Source organism: Paralichthys olivaceus, chromosome 8, assembly GCF_024713975.1.
Source record: "Paralichthys olivaceus isolate ysfri-2021 chromosome 8, ASM2471397v2, whole genome shotgun sequence".
In the NCBI taxonomy this organism is placed as follows: domain Eukaryota; kingdom Metazoa; phylum Chordata; class Actinopteri; order Pleuronectiformes; family Paralichthyidae; genus Paralichthys; species Paralichthys olivaceus.
Genome location: NC_091100.1, coordinates 14,465,595 through 14,483,501, shown reverse-complemented (window position 1 = coordinate 14,483,501; position 17,907 = coordinate 14,465,595). Strand labels below are relative to the sequence as shown.

The window sequence follows — 17,907 nt, the reverse complement described above, 5'->3', positions numbered from 1 at the left end:
GTGTGAGTATAACCATGTTGTCTATGAAATAGGGAGAAAGAAAGAGAGATAGATAAAAAGAGGGGGGAGAAGGAGGAGGCAGTGAACCAGAACTGAGCTCCTGTGACAGCTTTTATATGCAGGCCACACATCACAGGACAATCAGCGACCTAATTAAACAAACAGAAAGAAAATGAGGGGCAAAAAGAAGGAAAGAAAGAAAGAGAGGAAGAAAGGGGAACATAAAAAAAAGAGGGATGAATTGATTGAATGTGAGAAAAACAAAGGAGAAAATGGGGAGGGGGTCAGAGAAACAGAAAACTGCAACGAGAGAGGGACGGAAAGGAGAGAAGATAGTGAGCCTGTGGAGAAAAATCAATGATTAAATCAGGCAACGCCCAAATAAAACATGGGCTGCAGACGAGACAGAGAGTAAGAAAAAAGAAAAGAGGGATGGTAACAGTGGCAGTGAGGAGGGGTCCAGTGTTTTTACTCACTGGCCTCCAGCAATGAAAGAAATGCTGGCACAGATTTGGGGGCAGAGAGAGAGAGAGAGAGGGAGGTTGGGGGCAACAGTGCTGTTACAGAAAATCCAGATTATCCGCTTTGAAAAGAAGAAGATAGTGTCTGGAAACTAATTATGGATAACAAGACAGACAGATGGACAGAAGAGCTTTACCCAGACTCTCAGCGCTGGTCTGGAGAGATAAGGGAGGGAGGGTCAGACAGTAAGAGAGGAAGAGTGGACTCATTTATTTAATAAGACTCAGGGCACAGAGATGGCACATGTGAAGGTTTTGCCCACTACCACACAGTCCCAGTAGCAGTTCAGTTTCTTTTCTGAAGATTTAACAACACTAGCACTTTTAACAATGCAAACGGAAAGGGAAAAAACAGACTCTGCAGATGAGTGAATGACAGAAAGATTCCTGTTGGTCACACTGAAGCAGCTGTTTGACACTGTCCTGTAAGTCATCGGACTCAGTAAAGTGCACGCTGAGCACATACCACAGAGTCGTTTCTATGTGGACTTCGTTGTGAGTAGATCTCAGTTGGGATCACTTTCAAAATTTATTCGAAACCAAGACCTCCCTGCCCTTCCGTTAGCCATCATTGAAAGTAAAGCAGGAAGAAGCTGAGCTAATATATGCTCAATATTGCTAAATACAATCGCTGAAAAACTTAGTATTCATGTTTTGGTTTGAAGCAATGAGATCGATCCGTTTATCCACTGATGTATATAAAGTATATTTGGTATTTTGTAAAGACATATTTGAAGAAATACTTTAAATCTGCAGGTGAATGTTTACGTTTGCAATAATATCTAATCTACTTGCACAGGCACATTTCCTGTTTAATGCTGAACCATGTGACTCTCACTCTTCTTCACTGACTGGAGAAAGAACACTTTGGGTACAAGTTCAAGTGACGTCAGTTCTGCACTTTGTTCTGTTTTACAGGGGAAGAGGATAGAGGCACCAAGACTGAAGAAGAAGTTAAGTGTCATAAAGGGGTGTCATCATAAAAAGTGGGGATAGAGGACAAAATGGACAGTTACAGACAGGTTCCAATCCTGCAAGATTCAAAATACAGTTTCTGAGAGTTTAAGAGAAAAAATTGCAACCTGAACTAAAGGTGAGTATAGCACAGTATTAAGCCAGTAAAGGCCAAACTCACATCGAGGCACCTGCGCTGCCAAGGCAGAAAAAAACAACACCCATCCATCACGGCAAAGAACAGATTCAATTCTCAGTAATGGTGCTTTTCAGACTGCTTCTATCAAACAGTGTTCACAGGTGGACAGCTGGTGAAGGACTGACTATAACACTGTTCCACTTAATGTGTAGATAGGCTAGTTATTTTTTTGGGTGTCTAAAATCCCAAATTTACACAAGACAATACTTTATCCATCTATTATAAGGTTTAAAATATTTAAGAAAGTGTAGCACAATGATTTCAATCATTGAGCAATTCAATCTGAATATGCAACTGAATTGCTTCCTTGACAGAAACAAGTGCAGGTATACAGGTTTAAGCTCATCCTCCATGTGTTTGTACGTGTGTGTCATGCTTCGCGCTCTGCACACAGATGCTGCTGGCAGGAGGCGACCTCTGTGCTCTAACAGATGGTCTGGACCTGTGGTGTCACACCCAAAAAACTCACATGCACACGCACACGCGAATAAAAAGAGAAACTCAACGGCTGCTCAAAGACAGAATAAGGTCATGTAAACTTCCCCCTCCCGTCAACACCCTCTCTGACTCCAGCCTTGCTCCTCAAGTTTGTGTCAGTTTTATTTTTCCCAATGATAATTCATCTCACGACGCCTAGAGCTCGGAACGTAGCGTGATGAATTATTCTCACATGAATGTTGCTATAAAAAGACTTTTAAGAACCCTCAGTGGAGTCGGACTTGTGAAATTGTGCGACTGTTTAGCATAACATAGAAGAAGAAGCTCTGGGACAGACAAACAATACATCACCGCGGTGGGATCGGCTGAGGTAATCAAATGCAAAACAGCATCATTAGCTTACTCGAATGTATTTCTGTATTTACTGACGCTCTCCAAACTACATGATGAGGTGGAAGCCAGGACAAAGCAGAAATAGGATGATGAACGATACAGAAGGTGTTTAAGTAACATGTTAATGCACATGTACAGTTCATACATGCATAGACATTAAACTGGGGAACAGGACAGCACAACTGGAATGAGTGAGAGCCAGTTGAGCATAGGATTTACAGCCATTGCAAGTCATTGAGATGTTGTATGTACATGTGGGAACATGAGAGAGGTAGAGATGGAGAGATGGGGGGGTCTCGGAGTGAACGAGTGATGTTTCTGTTCATTAGCAGTCCTCCCTTACAGTGGGAGAGTTGCAGGATAATCATGTCGGCTTGGTGACGGTGTGTCCTTGACTGTCATTGGTGGGACTCTGCTGGGCCTTGTCTCTATTCCAGACTCTGTGCATGTGTGTGTTTGTGTGTGTGTGTCTTTCAAAACTTTCATTAACCAACTGAGCCTCACACACACATTGCTGACAAAAGAGTGAGGCAGTTTAATGCTTGTGTTCCTCTAAATCGACAAAATATAATTCCCTGCCTGTCCAATTAGCCTATTGTACAAGCATTTCCACTCTGCTGCAAATCTGATGTATAGCTGAGACAATAGTAACAAAGTGAAGTATTCCGCACGTAATATTCTGTAATGATGGAATTTACCTTTTTTTTTGCAGCAGACAATGTGAAACACCGAGAGACATCTGGACAAAAATTGAGGAATGAGAGAAGGCAAATTGAAAATGGATTGTGTTTGTATAGAGCATATTCAGAGTCAACTTTATAGCACAACCCATTCACACACTTCTACACACAGTTCTTTACTATTACACACCATTCATACATTGTCGGTACAGCCGTCAGGGGAAATTAGGGTTTAGTATCTTGCTCAAGGACACTTCAGAATAGAGTCGCCAGGGATCACACCACCGACCTTCTGGTTAATGGACGAGCCTCTTTACCTCCCGAGCCACAGCCGCCTGAAACAATATAACAATGGTCCTTGGCAGATTCAGCGTAAACCAAGAATCTTCTGCCGCATTTCCTTATCAATACAATCTGTCGATCTCTGCTTCGAACACAGACTGATTTTGCAACTCTACAATACTGGTCAACTAGCTGATTTCCTCAGGGGTAACATATGCCGACTTCTGCAGCACTGTTACTGTTTTTTTCATGTGATCCCAGGATTGTTTTTGTGTAAAGTACAGTTTAAAACCTGGAACTGTTTAACGTCAGTTGCAAAAGAAAATGATTGATTATACTGCACATGGAAACCTTAGACAATAGTGCTCATCACTCTTCATGACAACCTATTACAAGAACCCCAAACATAAAATCTTTATAGGTAAACTAGAAGAGCACTCAAAGGTCCAACAGTCCCCTTATGAAACCACATTCAAATTCAGCCACTTGGTAGAAGTATAAGATTAATAAACCAGTTAGTTACCCAGTTAGTTTTAACATGTAGAAGATCAAATAGTAGTTTTCAGATTTAATATCCACCAAAGCCCAACAGTCCCCTAATGAATTAACATTTAATTCACTCGATCCAGATTCTTATTTGGATCTGCACCAAATTGCACGAACTCATAAATATCAGTCTCCGATACATGGCAGATTTTTTTTTCATCAAGATCCATGAATTATTCTCTGGGAAATCAAGGAAACTATTGCAATGGCAAAGCAAAGGGAGAAAAGACTCCTAGATCTGCCCCCTGATCCAGATCGGCACCAAAACTTAATGGTGATCCTCCACCCCTCCACAGCATTTCATGGAAATCTATGATTAAAATATAATAACTGTGTTAATGAGAAGCCTGTAATTGGGCTACAGTTAATATGATTTACTACTTTTCGAGACCAGTGTGCACCATGTTTAGTTTTCTCAGCAAAGCAGCCACAGCAGAGACCACACACGCTGGTTTCTGGCTCGGCCTCAACGCATCCTTCATTCCCAGAGTCCATCTGTTCAGATTTTGAAGTGTGGCCTGATGAGCGTCACATTGACTAATGGACCCTGTCACTCACCATCGCAGGCAAATTAGATAAAGCTGCTGCTGAGATTATCTCCCTCTGTTGTTCTTTTTATTTGCTTTCCCTGCACTTCTTATCGTGTCTTTGTTTTCTCTCGGTTTTTCTGTTACGTTTCCTTTCATCTCTCCTCGGACTTTATCTCTCTGTCTGCATTCCATCTGCTGCTCTTATCGCTTTCCAAAGTCTCATTCCCTCACATCCATTCACACTCAATCCATCACATGCCATATATCATTCACTTTAACATCATATTTCCTTTTCTGTAACTGCCTATTTTTCCTTCCCCATTTCTGTTTCCCTTGTGTGATCCTTTGACTTTCTGCTGTCGTCACCACTGTATCATTTTCTGCTCCCTCTCTCAGAGACAGGTAGACAAAGCTCACAGTCAGTACTCACATTTGCAAACCCTTTCCAACCTTTTATACCATCAATATAACAATCTAATGTAATCAATGCAAATTTAGTACATCTGTGTTGTATACGCTTTGCATATCACATAGCATCGCAATATAACAAGATCCTTCTCCTATTTCATGCATCACTTTGCTGTAAATGTTGTACAGTCAGTGTCTTGTTGTGTTCTACTCTCATCTTTGTGATAAAATAACTACTGTACGATCTTGATCATGATCCAAATAATGCATTGATAAATAATAATATTTTCTGTTTCTCTTGACCTGATACCAATTACAAAATTCAAGTTACTGGTGTCATTGCATACCAAAATTTCCTGGCGTAGAGTTTTACCATTTCAATCTTTACCATGATGACCGTGGTGATTTGGTTGGTACTATAAAACCATGAGCGGCTAGTGTTCTGGCCATAGATACAAACTGAGAATCCTCTGTCGCTAATTTGTATTTATTAAACATACGCAGATATTTTGTCCTAACGTTTAGGTCCAAGTGGACTAAACTAAATGATTTAATACCTCGTGTTCTCGGCTGCGGTTCCGCTTTTTTTGTGTTATTACTTCATATGCCATCAAGTCCTAACATTTCCTTTAACATTGCATGTTTTAGATTGGTGTGACATTCTTGCCTTTGGAAAGTTCACAAAGGACGTAACACTGAGTTTACTACTGTATGATATATGATTGAAATGTTCTTGAGTGAAATGTCACCATAACATTACCCACAGCAGCTAGAAAGGTCTGTGTCATTAGCAAATGTCACAGAAAAGCCACACGCTGTCAACACTCTCCTTCCATCACAAGAAACATGGGGAATCTAAAGGACACCTTATCGTAATGTCCCATCAAGTCCTGTCTTATTCATGTTTCCATGGCTGTCAGCTGGACTATCAGTCAACTGTGTGGCCAGACAGTTCACCGTGTTGGTTTCAGACTGTCCAAACGTCATGTGGCATCACGTGTCTGTGAGCAGATGCATTGTGCCCAAAACATGCCTCTATGAATAATCCAATACTGTTTTAAACAACATCATCATTATTAAAAGAAACAACCAAGCAAAGTAAATAAACCAGAAAAGATGTTTGTCATATGTCTTCCAAAATGTATATGACTGTGAAACAGCGAGGAACCTTTCATAACTCATTTCTGATCTGAATCTGGATTAGTTTTGGAACCATCACTCTTTGTTAAGGATTGGGAATGACAGAGTGGTGGTTAAAACTCAGCAGAGCACACACCTCTGCCAAGACCCAGCAGTCCACTTTAATTCAATCAAGCTGCACCAAATAACACACTCACACATAGTTTTTGTCTAATCCTGCTGACAAACCAACAAACCAACAGAGAGAGCAAAAACATAACCTCCTTAGTGGAGGTAACTAGGATGGCAAACAGTGGAGCTAAGGCCCATCAATCCCCTCAGGAAACCATATTTCATTTGTTAGATCTATTTGGATCTCACACTCTCTAAATATCAGTCCTCTAAACATGTCTGATTTTTTTTACCCATCAAGATCCCTGAGTTATTGCCTTGTATTATTGCATGCATCCTGCAATGTTACCTAATCCTCGACCTGTATCAGCCCATTTGACGGATTAATGCCAGATGTTAATGGGTTCTTTATTTGTCTCCTGCTTTGACTGAGTTTTGTGGAAAACTGTTCAGTAGTTTTTGCATAATCCTGCTGACAAACAGCTAAACAAACACAAACAAACAAACAGACGGGGTGAAAACATAACCTCCTTGTTGGAATTAATGAAACGACACCGTCTGTTGGTGGGAAACAGTTTGTGAATAACGATCTCTGATGTCAAAGTCACTCACTCACTCCTTGTCAGCAGGTGCTCCTGTAGAATGTGAATTGACATGTACGCAGCATCAGTGACTATTAGTTATTCAGTCTTGGTAAAAGTCACTTCTGCATGAAATGAGCTCATGAGCCACACACTAATATTACCATTGCACTGCTGAGTATGAGGAACGACACATACTGAATGTATACTGCATGAAAACAATATAGAAACAAACTGACGGTGACCTTTCAACAAACTTCTGCAGCAAAAAGAGCCAGTTCATTAACAAACACACAGCTCGGAGGAAGGCTTGTTGATCGTTATCATGGGGAAGTGCTCGTGTTGCAGACAGTGACAGGGATGTTGGCGGTGCTTCGGCAGCTCAGTGGGCTGATTTTCCCATCGTACACAAACAATGGTAAACAGTAAACATACCCTTTGTATTCTCTCCCTCTCTCCCTTTTGCTTTGTGTTTCATTCTTTTTCCCTTTTCTCATCCCGCCTCTTGTTTTTTCTTTGTTTCAACTTTTGCAATTATTACACCCCTGATGTAAGTCTCAGTCCCCCCCCCCCCCCCAAATCTCAGCTCTTTAATTAGACGATGAGACGGCTGCAGAGGCTGGCGGAGCTCTCTCCTCCTCACTGTTCATGTGAAGTGCTAATGTGGATGGCGGGAGGAGGAGGGGAGCAGGAAAAGGATGATGGACGAGGGAAACGACGGAGAAATCAAAGAAAAAGAGAGTAAGACATATCAACGAGCAAGGGAGAGCGAATGAGGGGATAGAGGCGTTCATGCAAAACAGAAAGTGATGCAGCCATGCACCAGGGAGGGATGAATGATAGATAAAAGCAGGAGGTATGTTCTACTAACAGAGCATTAGGGATAAAAATAGAGAGGAACCAAAACACAGATGAGGGGACAAGATAAAGTCACTTCAAGTGCTAATGTCTGCAAACCTTCACTTCTGCAGCCGCAACACACACACACACACACACACACACACACACACACACACAGATTTCTGTCTGATGATGACCCATGCACTAAGAGCACAGGGATCAAACCAAACCAGCAATAGATGAAGGAAACACACGGGGAAAGAGTGGACGAGCGTTGGCGGGAGGAGAGCAGATTAGAGGCAGAGAGCTCAGATGATTCCTGTGACCTGCTGGAAACCCAGAGTAGGAAAAGAAATCTCCATGAGAGGACAAATGAGGTGTAAATTATTGATTCTTTTTCTGCAGTGGTGATGGCAGATCTGGGCCACCACTGAGTTTTAACATATTTTTCATAGGTTCAGGTTAAGATGACAACACAGGTTTGTATTTGGGCCGATACAGTTACCACTCAGCGTCCGTGAAGGGATAAAATGGAAAAAGAAACGTCTGAATTGTTTTTATTTTAATTTATGAAATACAATAAACTCAACATGTAAATATAATAAATCATTGAATTGTTAACTCATAGAACAATCAATAACCTTAATATTTTAGGGATACTATCAGGTACAGGATATATACACACAGGTTTGTGCAGATATCCTTATTAGGACTTTACATTGACTCCCATTCATTGTGAACAGCCTAACCAAAACCTAATCCCTAATCATGAGCTGCTCATGCCTAACTCTGACCCTGACCACAATTCACACCTTAACCCAAAACACAGGACCTCAGAAAGTAAGTTTTGCCTGATTGGGTACAAGGTCAGTGTTTATGCTGGAAGAAGTCCTGAAAAGGAAACAAACATGAGAACACAAGCACACACCTATCCTCCCAGATGCTTAGTGCACCAGTTTAATTTGTCTTTATGTGCCAAAATACATTTCAGCACCTGCCACGGCCGTGCTGACTCTGTCTCCTGCATACACTAATATTTGTGTGTGTGTGTGTGTGCGTCTGCCTCAGCAGCAAAAGAGAGCAAGCTAATAAATCCTCAACTGCAATCTCTCTTGAAATAATGAGACAATTCTCACCTTTTCTCACACACACACACAGAGAGAGCTACCCTGGGGAGCTCTGGGATTCCTCCCTCTCTTTGCTATGGCAACGCAACTTGACGGCGTTCCAACAACTGAACTCCGCAGTCTTGAAATAACTGAGCTTCTGTGGATCATAAATATAAATTTTCCTTCCTCCAACAAAAAGCAGAGAGAAACCTCTCTAATGTGAAAAGAAGATAAAAAGATGTTTATAAAAGACCTCCAATCGACCGCAGAGATGTTAATAAAGAGGCTGCTGTCAGTGAGAAGGTTAAACAGCAGTCATTAGTTTCACTTTATCTCTTTCCACCACAGGAAGAAAAAGCACCATCCTAAAGGAAAGCTGAGATAAGCTGGAGAGAAGAGAGGAAGTACCTGCTGAACACGCTCTGTATTTACATACATTGACTGGCTGCCGCTTCCAATGAGTCTAAATTCAGTGACTGCTTTCTCTTGCCAGAGTTTAGAGTCTTTTTCCTTTTTTTACACCCGAGGGAAACATTCAAGAAAACATAAAAAAACGGTGTGAAAAGTGTGAGATCAGCAGAATCCACTCGACCTTATACCACAGATCAATTATGCAAACAGACCAGGCAAAGTAGTTTTCATATGAGGAGCTGGAAGCAGAGCTGCCGTTATCTATGTGCTCTTCGCAAATTATTTACCAAGCTATCTCATTTTTTTTATTTTAGCCTTTTAGCCTTGTGAAAAGATGTAGAACATTAACCTCCAAAAAAAACATTAGTTACTATAAGTTAAGAAAGGGAGATATGGATCCTATATCACAGTATTTGTTATTTCATATTGTGTTAAGCTTTTTTTATCATATACATCATGTCATCTTAAACCCTGTTAAGTAACTATCATATTTACCACACAACCTTAATGTTATAACAATGTTATCTGTCATAATTCTTATATTATACAGTATACTTCTGTATCAGGCACCATCACTGCCTCATATTGTGTTTACTCATATTTTATTGAAGAACGTTGTTTTAAACATATTTTTCTTTCATCTATATCTTATTATATAGGTGCTTATTTTCTTATAATACATTAGGTGCTGAACAGAAGTAAGAAAAACCAGAAGACGAGAAATGTCTGCATACGAGTTGATGCTCCCACAAACTTCTACATTTTACCTCCCATCAATGAAATGTTTCTAGCATTGGCCACTTCTTGGGAGGTAAAATATAAAAGTTTGTGGGAGCATCAACTGGTTGTGGACTTCTGCTTATCCTCATATCACCCTGTGCCACTCAGGTCTGCTATCTGTTTGAAATACAAAGAAATAAAGTCTAATAAAAGACTCTAAATTTGAAACTTTTCAAAGATGCCTGAAAATAATTTCAGCAAAGACACATTTATCCTTGGTCTTAGTGTCCACATTGTACAATGACTTGCACATTTCCATCCTTTGGTTATTTGTTGCTTTCATTTCCAGTCAGTGCACAAATATCTCCTAGGTCAAAACACATGGACGGGATTAATTCTTATTCAAACACAAAAATAAACCCACACCTGCAACTGTAAATCACTCCTACCTGTCACTGTGTGGAGAAAATGATATGCAGTCAAAAGAAATCCTGGATTAAAGCTCTTCTTGGAATATTAGGTGGTATGACTGCTACCTCATTTAAACGCCGTGCTTTACAGGGGAGGTGCACAAATGAAACAGCAATTTCAAATCAGCATATCCTGTGTTACCAGAGAACGACTCAGTAGGCAACGACCGTATTGCATTTCACACAGTGTGAATATTTTAAGAGCACTTCTCCATTGGTATGATGAAATGTTATACTCTGCCAGAGGCAGAGAAAAGACTCACAGCTTCCAGACATAAACAAAAGAATATATATAATAATATTGAAATACAGAAAGTGTGAGTCACCTGTAATGTCACATCTTGGGACAATTCCTCTCATTGATAGTAGATCAATTATAATAGTGAACCCCACACATCAGGAGATTAAATCAAACAAAAGACACAGGACAAGGTCACAAGGTAATGAAACCTAATGTAACCTTAAACTGTGAAAGAGAATAAATATAAGCAATTAATTATGATTATGATTAAATGTTTTGTCATTTCAGTTCTTCAGGGCGAAGTCAAACATCTACAAGCACAAATCCAACAGCCTGTAGAGATGTGTCCTAGAACTTGTCATAAATGTTTCTAGTGATGACACAAGTGATCCTGGTGTACTGTTTATCTTCTGCTGCTACACACTACTCTCTAGTGGACAAAATACTGCATTACATGCTTTGTGTATTTTCAGTTTACTGCAGTATTGTTGCTACTGTTATCGTAATGATTACTCAAAGAGATCAAACTGCCCATAAGACACTGTTACTGGAGGGATACTGGGAGTGAACATTTACTCTACTCAGTTTAATTCTAAAACGTGTACAAACAATTCAAAAACGTACCTGATAATAACTCTTAGCTGTTTCATGAGACCCTGTGATGAACTGTGTTGAACTTTTCTTTTTAAAGTTCCCAACATAACCTGCAAAGAAAATGATGATCCTGATGATTCTGATGCAAGATACCACATACACAATGTATTGTTAATACATACACCTGTGTTTGTTGGGAGGGATGCACTGCCTGTTAGCTTAGTGTTGTGTAGTCATCTTTCAAGTTATCTAAGTATTTTCTATCATTGACTTGCATGATAACCTGTATTTATATTGAAAATGGAAAATTACAGTAAAGGAAAAAAGTGAAAAATTTCATGTCCACCAACAATTTTTAAGGAAGATGTCACATGTCACAATTAACTTATTATATTTGTTGCAGCATATTACATGCATAGATGTGCCACATGTTAAAGGTATGTGATACTGGCAGAGGATCAGAGTTCAAATCAACAACATATTTATATTCTGCAAAATCTTTCAAAAGTCCCAACAACCAGACTGTGTCATTTGAAGAAGTAGAGAATAATCTTCTCTGATACACAGTCTGCAGCAGGCTGCTGCTTTAGGTCATGAAACCATTCAGAGTGAATAAAAACAAGTTGTAAACTGGACTATTAAAGAATGAAACTCACTTTACAGCTCTGTGAAGCTGGAAGAAGCTGCAGCCTTCAGTTATAATTCGTTGGTTCATTACTATAAGCCGTCTTTTTCACATTAATTTCACATTGGCACTTAATACATGTTATTCTAAAGATATTTATAATAGCTGCTTAAAATGTCCTTGTGACTTGAATGATAAATAATGGAGTTATTAGATATCAACTTCATGGGGTTTCATGATGAGGAACATTAAGTCTAATGGACGACACATGCTGTGTGGACCACACAGCGTTAAATAAACATCTTGTTATTAATGCTCGGTACTCAGTAAAACTTCACAATGCAGAACCAATAGCCCAGTTTGTTCCTCTACTCTAACTGTTATTGCTCGGGCTGTGTCCCTCCCTTTGTCCTGTTTGGCCTTGGTCCACTGTGGTGGATAAACTGACCTGGTTTTTACACAGACTCTCAGTCTGGGCAGAATACAAAGAAAACATGACTGTGAATGAGCGAGGAAGTTGGGTTCAGATCCCACACACAGTCATCAATCTCAAATTGTGCAAATCAAACGCAGAAGTGACCCCATATTAAACTGTGGATAAAAGCAGCCACCCATGAGCTTCCAACGGTAAAGACTGATGCCAGAGCTGAAAATGTTCTGCTCGGTTACTTCAGTAAAACGTTGCTTAAATTGAAATGAGGCCAGTGCTTGAACTATTAATTCTATGTTTTGTGACTCAGTTCATTTTTAATGATTTGTTTCTGATATAATGCCGGTATCCATAGAAGCATTAAAAAACATCAAATATTTCCATTCTCACCTTTCAGTGTGAGCACGCCACAGCAGAAGTCTCTGAAGTTGATCCTCCCATGAGCGCTGGGGTGCAAACATTTAGCCAACCTCTTCACCTGTGGACACCCAACATATTTCTAATCATGCACAGTAAAATGATTTACTAATGAGATCATTTTTGCTCTCCCTCCCACTGATATCCAGCCTATAACTAAACCACTTCCACATGTACTGGTGTGTTTGTGTGTTTCAATGCAGGTCTGAGCCACGTGTTGCACCATTTGGTTTCCCAGACATAGAGGTGGCTGAGACGTCCAAACCAGATGACTCATCCACACTTTTAAAATTACACCAAGGATCTCAGTCACATCAAGTATTGATATTCACATTGTTTCATTAGCTGTGAATCAAATCCTGAAATGCATAGTTAAATATGTATTCCATGATTACAGAAGAAACCAGTTTACGATGTGATGATGTGTGTCATTATTACATCATCCGAAGGGCTGCTTGAGATACTGATACGTCTGTAACATAATACGATATTATCGGCTAATCTCACCAGGTTAAAGAGAATGGAAGTGGATTTGTAAACATTAGTCGGGATCAGCTCCAGAATATAATGGGTTCTTTACTGGATCGTACTCCACCCTGCCACATAATTAGCTTCAGAGTAACACTGCTGACAGAAATGACAACAATGGATGGGAAAACATGAAAACATAACCTCCTTGCTGGATATCATCCATGATCATTTACAATATTTAAATGGACTTTGACCATTTATATATCAACATAGATTGTCTGTTAGTGGATCTGTTTGTTGATGGACACACGGACAAAAAGGCATCCAGTCCTGAAACACAAAAGTCCATACAATAAAAATATATTCAGTTTGTATAACCTTCAACTTCAAACATCACATTTATCTAATAAAATTGTCTAAAGCATGATAAAGTACGTGCACTCACTGAGAAAGGCTGCAGCCGCTGAGCACTCTGCGCTGTGGATGAATAATGCATTCTTCTCTTTGCAAGCCAGCCACAACCATTTCAATTTTAACTTCACTAATTTTAGCACCGGTTTGTGACCGAGAAGGAAACAACCTCCGGGGTGTTAAAATTAAAAAGTTGACGATGCCTCAATTTCTAGAGGTAGATGTATGATGCTAAAAAAAGGGGTGTGAAAATAATGTGCTGTATAAAACCTAGGATTTATTTTTATGGTACACACTGATTACTCATTGCCGTAGCAACTGGGTCACATGTACAGCAGAGCTCACCGAGGAATTTTGAGATGTTTTAAAAAGGTCACTGGACGACTTTGAAAACTGTTGACTGTTCATATTGTTTTAAGGACCGATTGAAGGGGAGAGAAAAGAGGTCAGAGGAGAGAACTGAAGGATTATGGGAGTGTGAGCATGTGTGCATGTGACTGTACGGTTGGGAAAGTGTCACCCAGCGTGTGCATTAGTAGGTCAGGTTGGCACAAAGCAGCCAGTGGGATTTGCTCACAGAGCGCAATGACACGGGAGGACAACACATGCAGGGGAAACAGTTTGTGATCCACCAATTACAAAATACATACTCCTCTTCATACCATCTTATTTAGGTCATGTGATCATAATGACATTTATTTTTTTGTGTAAATCACTTTCAGTGCGTCGCACTCAGTATTATACTTGGAGCACAATAACAAAACTGCCATATTTAAATACTGGTTTGATGATGGCAGCCCAAAGTAAACATGTACTGCATTGTACTCTACAGGATCCAGTAACATGTGGGTCAGTGAGAACAAAATTACAGTTACTTTATCCAATGAAGCGATTTCCCAGGTCAGTGAAAAGCTTCCCCCATGAGCTAATCAGTGCCTCCACAATGTTCCCGCTGATGAGCACCACACCACCGGGGAGCCAATCAGAGGCAATGTTCAACCACCCTGACGAGCAGCGGGACACAAGAGGCCACAGGGACGTCCACCATGACACAAAACCCAACTAAAGATAAAACAATATCCCTTATTCATCTCACACAAAGCTTTGAGTCGAATGGTTTACAGAATATTCTACTTTTTGTTGACATGGGTTTTATATGATGAAACAATAATTATAAAAATTTATAATAAAAAGGTAAAGAGTATTTAACCTGTTAGGACCTGAGGTGCAATTTAAAAGCACTAAAACCTAAGTATTGTTTAAACAGAGGTTTTTCTTAAAAACTGCTCTAAAACTTGTTTTATTAATTTAGAAGCTTGCTCAAGGGCTCCTCAACAACAGTAGCAGAAAAAGGCAAATCTGTTCTTTTACTGACACCAATGTCTAGAACCTCTTATGAAGGTCCGATAGTATTTTAATTTTAACATGTAGTATAAACAAACATTTTTAAGAGAAATCTATTAAATGTGCTAAAGAACTGTGACCAGATATATACTGACATATATCTTAGTCCATATGGAGGAAAAACTACAGCATAAAATAAATGCAAATTATAAATCACTTCAATATTTTATCTTTTCCATTTCCTTCCTGTAATTTCTTGTTACTTATCAGTCAACGCTTACCTATACTGATACTGCAACTATGAGCAATCAGCATGGACACCATCAATCAATTTCTAGTCCTCAGTATGTTGCATTCATTCACTGAAACAATTTACACTTTTCACATTGCATTTTGCTCATCTGTTTATACTTCAGCTTCTCTTGTATCAGTGGTTTGCAAATGATTAACACATTTGTTCAGGGATGTAATGTCTCAGATGTCGAGCACAGCAAATAAACGCTGTTAATATTAATATTGCCACTTCTCAGAGTGAGCAGTATTTCCTGCACAGTTAAACTTGACTATTTCATGTCACATTTATTGTCCCAGGTCCCACAGGTAAAGGAGCATCAGCCTGTTTTACTGGACCTGTCAGTGTTCCCTCTGTTAAATTACTGTAAGAACAAAAACTTTGGCTTTAGCTCCAACAAGGAAGTCTTTAATTAGGGAACCTCCACTTCAACAGTATGGTCCAGCTCAGCTCTACTCAGTTAGCCTCTTAAGTGTCAATACATAACTAAAAGTGTAAGACTCAAGCATTTTTTGAAATCGAAAAGTGAAAGCCAAAGTGAAAGCCTGTGAGTATACCTTCTGTAATAGAAGACAATTTTGCAGTTGGCAGGAAAACAGTGTCTTTAAAGTCGGATCCTTTAAATCCTTCTAGACTTTAAAGTGCAATAGACACAATAGACACAGAACTTTACTATGATAACCAACAGGAATATAATAAAAGTTCAATATATGTATATAAATATAACGCTTATACATTGTGAAAGCACATTGAGGAGGTGTAAGACATGGCTAAATATAGTTTAAAACCACAACCTTCACTCAGGAGCAAATTGTCTGTCAACTATTTCACAGACAATTTGTCAGTTAAAGAGAATGAAGAATGTCTGTACAGGACCAGGTAAGCAGCAGATAAATGGATATTGTAGCGTATTAATACATACAGATTATAAACAGTTGAGGTGAATACTGATGATATATAAGATATATGATATATAAGATGAAGAATCATTTAAAAAGGAGCATGGCCAGACAAGGGCCTCAGGACAATAAGTCATAAACACCAAGGTTACAAGTTAAAAACAAAGTCCACACCCCCCACTCCAGTAAGCACATGCAGTACAGGACTTCATTCTATTTAAGCGGCTCCACGGTTTCCCAGACTATTACAAGTGTAGACTGTGAAGACTCAAAAGTTACAAAAGGCTGAAAAGTTTGCACCTAACTCGCCCAACTGGTGACACACCTCATCACAGAAGCTCATGAAGTCTCAGAGAAGGGGTGAGACTATCCTTGGTGTTATTCAGCAGCACCTTCATCGTGTCCATGTCCTCACCTGTTCTTCTTGTCCAAACTGAGATCCCAGCTGCACCAAGTGCTCAGGGCGAATGAACCCGTCCGCGTCCTCGTCACACACGTCGAACACCTCTCGGAGTTTCCTCACTAATGTCAGCAGATGCTCCCGGTTCCACTCTTCGTCCATGTCTTCATGGGTTTGAGGGCTTGTTTTGGTTGGAGCCCGCGTGCTGGCTGTGCGCGTGTCACACTGGAGCTCGCGGCTGCTGCTGCTGAGCGCGAGAGGAGGAGGAGGAGGAGTGATGCTGAGTGATTGACAGGAAGAACCGGAAGAAGATGGGAACACGCCTCTGCAAGTGTGTGTGTCATTGCTATGGAAACCGATGATGCTCAGAATATTCCACAGAGTTGAGGAAGAGGAAAAGTCAGAAATACAGTAGACTTACGATATATAACCTGTAATATGCTCAGAGGTGGGAAGAAAAGCAGGACTAATACTTTAGTTGACTTTCCTGAACCTCTCATCCATGAGGCTCCTTCACTGACCCAGGTATTTAAAGGTGCCTTATGTAAGATTTAGGTAAAATAAAATCTATTGGCAGAAATTTGGTATGAAAAAATCCTAGTGATGTTTTACTAATGTGTTTCATCTAAATTTTGTGGACTGCTGTTTTCTTTATCTTTAGATTTAAATACTCTATTTTTACATGGGGAGGGGGTCCTCTCTCCGTACGCCATCAAGTTTTTTTTAAAGTCGTCCAAACTGGACAAACTAAACATCTTTTGAGTTTTTATGACAACAGAAGTCTGCCACAGGTTCTCTCTCATGTTTGGAAGGGGAGGGTGAGCTGAGGGGTATGCAGCTGCAACATGACACTTCACCACTAGATGTCACTCAATTCTACACACTGAACCTTTAACTTGCAGGGTCGTTACATTGCAGGAAACTAAACAACTCTTTCATAAACAAATGGCACAGCACAGCCAGCTCCTCAGGTCAGGACTCAGCAGTCCACCCACATCTTAAGGAAGAGGGAAGTTCATTTGAAGACAGCAGTGCCCACATTTTGGTCCGGGAAGACAGATGTCAGTTAGACAGGATGAAACAAAACTGTACAGCAAATTGCCCCACATGGGGATTTAAAGATATTTCCAATCTTTCAGAAAGAGAAAAGTCTGAATGTGAGACTCCTAACTGACTGAGGTTTCATATTTGGCTGTTTGACTGTCTGGTGTTGGTGGCATCCTGGCATTTATGAGCTTCTTACTTGGCCAAAACCTTCACACTTTGTGCTTAGGAGGCTCACTCCTTGGAGAAATCAACTTTACAAATATAGAGATAGAGATAGAGATAGGATTTTTTGTCTTGTACTTGTATGGTGATAGCAGGATAGATACTCATCTGTATTAGTGCTGTACATCTTTATCTGAAGAGTGACTCTGATGCCTGTATTGACTGGTTCTCAGATTCATTT

At 39.9% G+C, this 17,907-nt stretch overlaps 1 protein-coding gene across 5 annotated transcripts in view; it reads right to left on the bottom strand.

Moving 5' to 3' along the window:
- The window catches only part of rab11fip4b (RAB11 family interacting protein 4 (class II) b), a 49,899-nt gene extending 33,198 nt beyond the window's left edge, over positions 1 to 16,701 (bottom strand). For 3 of the 5 annotated variants that reach the window (XM_020084364.2, XM_020084365.2, XM_069530197.1), the window contains exons 1-3: positions 16,473 to 16,701; positions 12,614 to 12,701; positions 11,199 to 11,278 (exon numbers count right to left, since the gene is read on the bottom strand). In XM_020084364.2, coding sequence (XP_019939923.1) covers positions 11,199 to 11,278; positions 12,614 to 12,701; positions 16,473 to 16,619 — 315 coding nt within the window. In that variant the 5' untranslated portion in view covers positions 16,620 to 16,701. Of the gene's footprint in view, positions 1 to 10,312; positions 10,455 to 11,198; positions 11,279 to 12,613; positions 12,702 to 16,472 lie in introns of those variants that run through there. The other 2 variants (XM_069530200.1, XM_069530198.1) reach the window with 2 other exon arrangements.
- Positions 16,702 to 17,907: the final 1,206 nt, after the last annotated feature.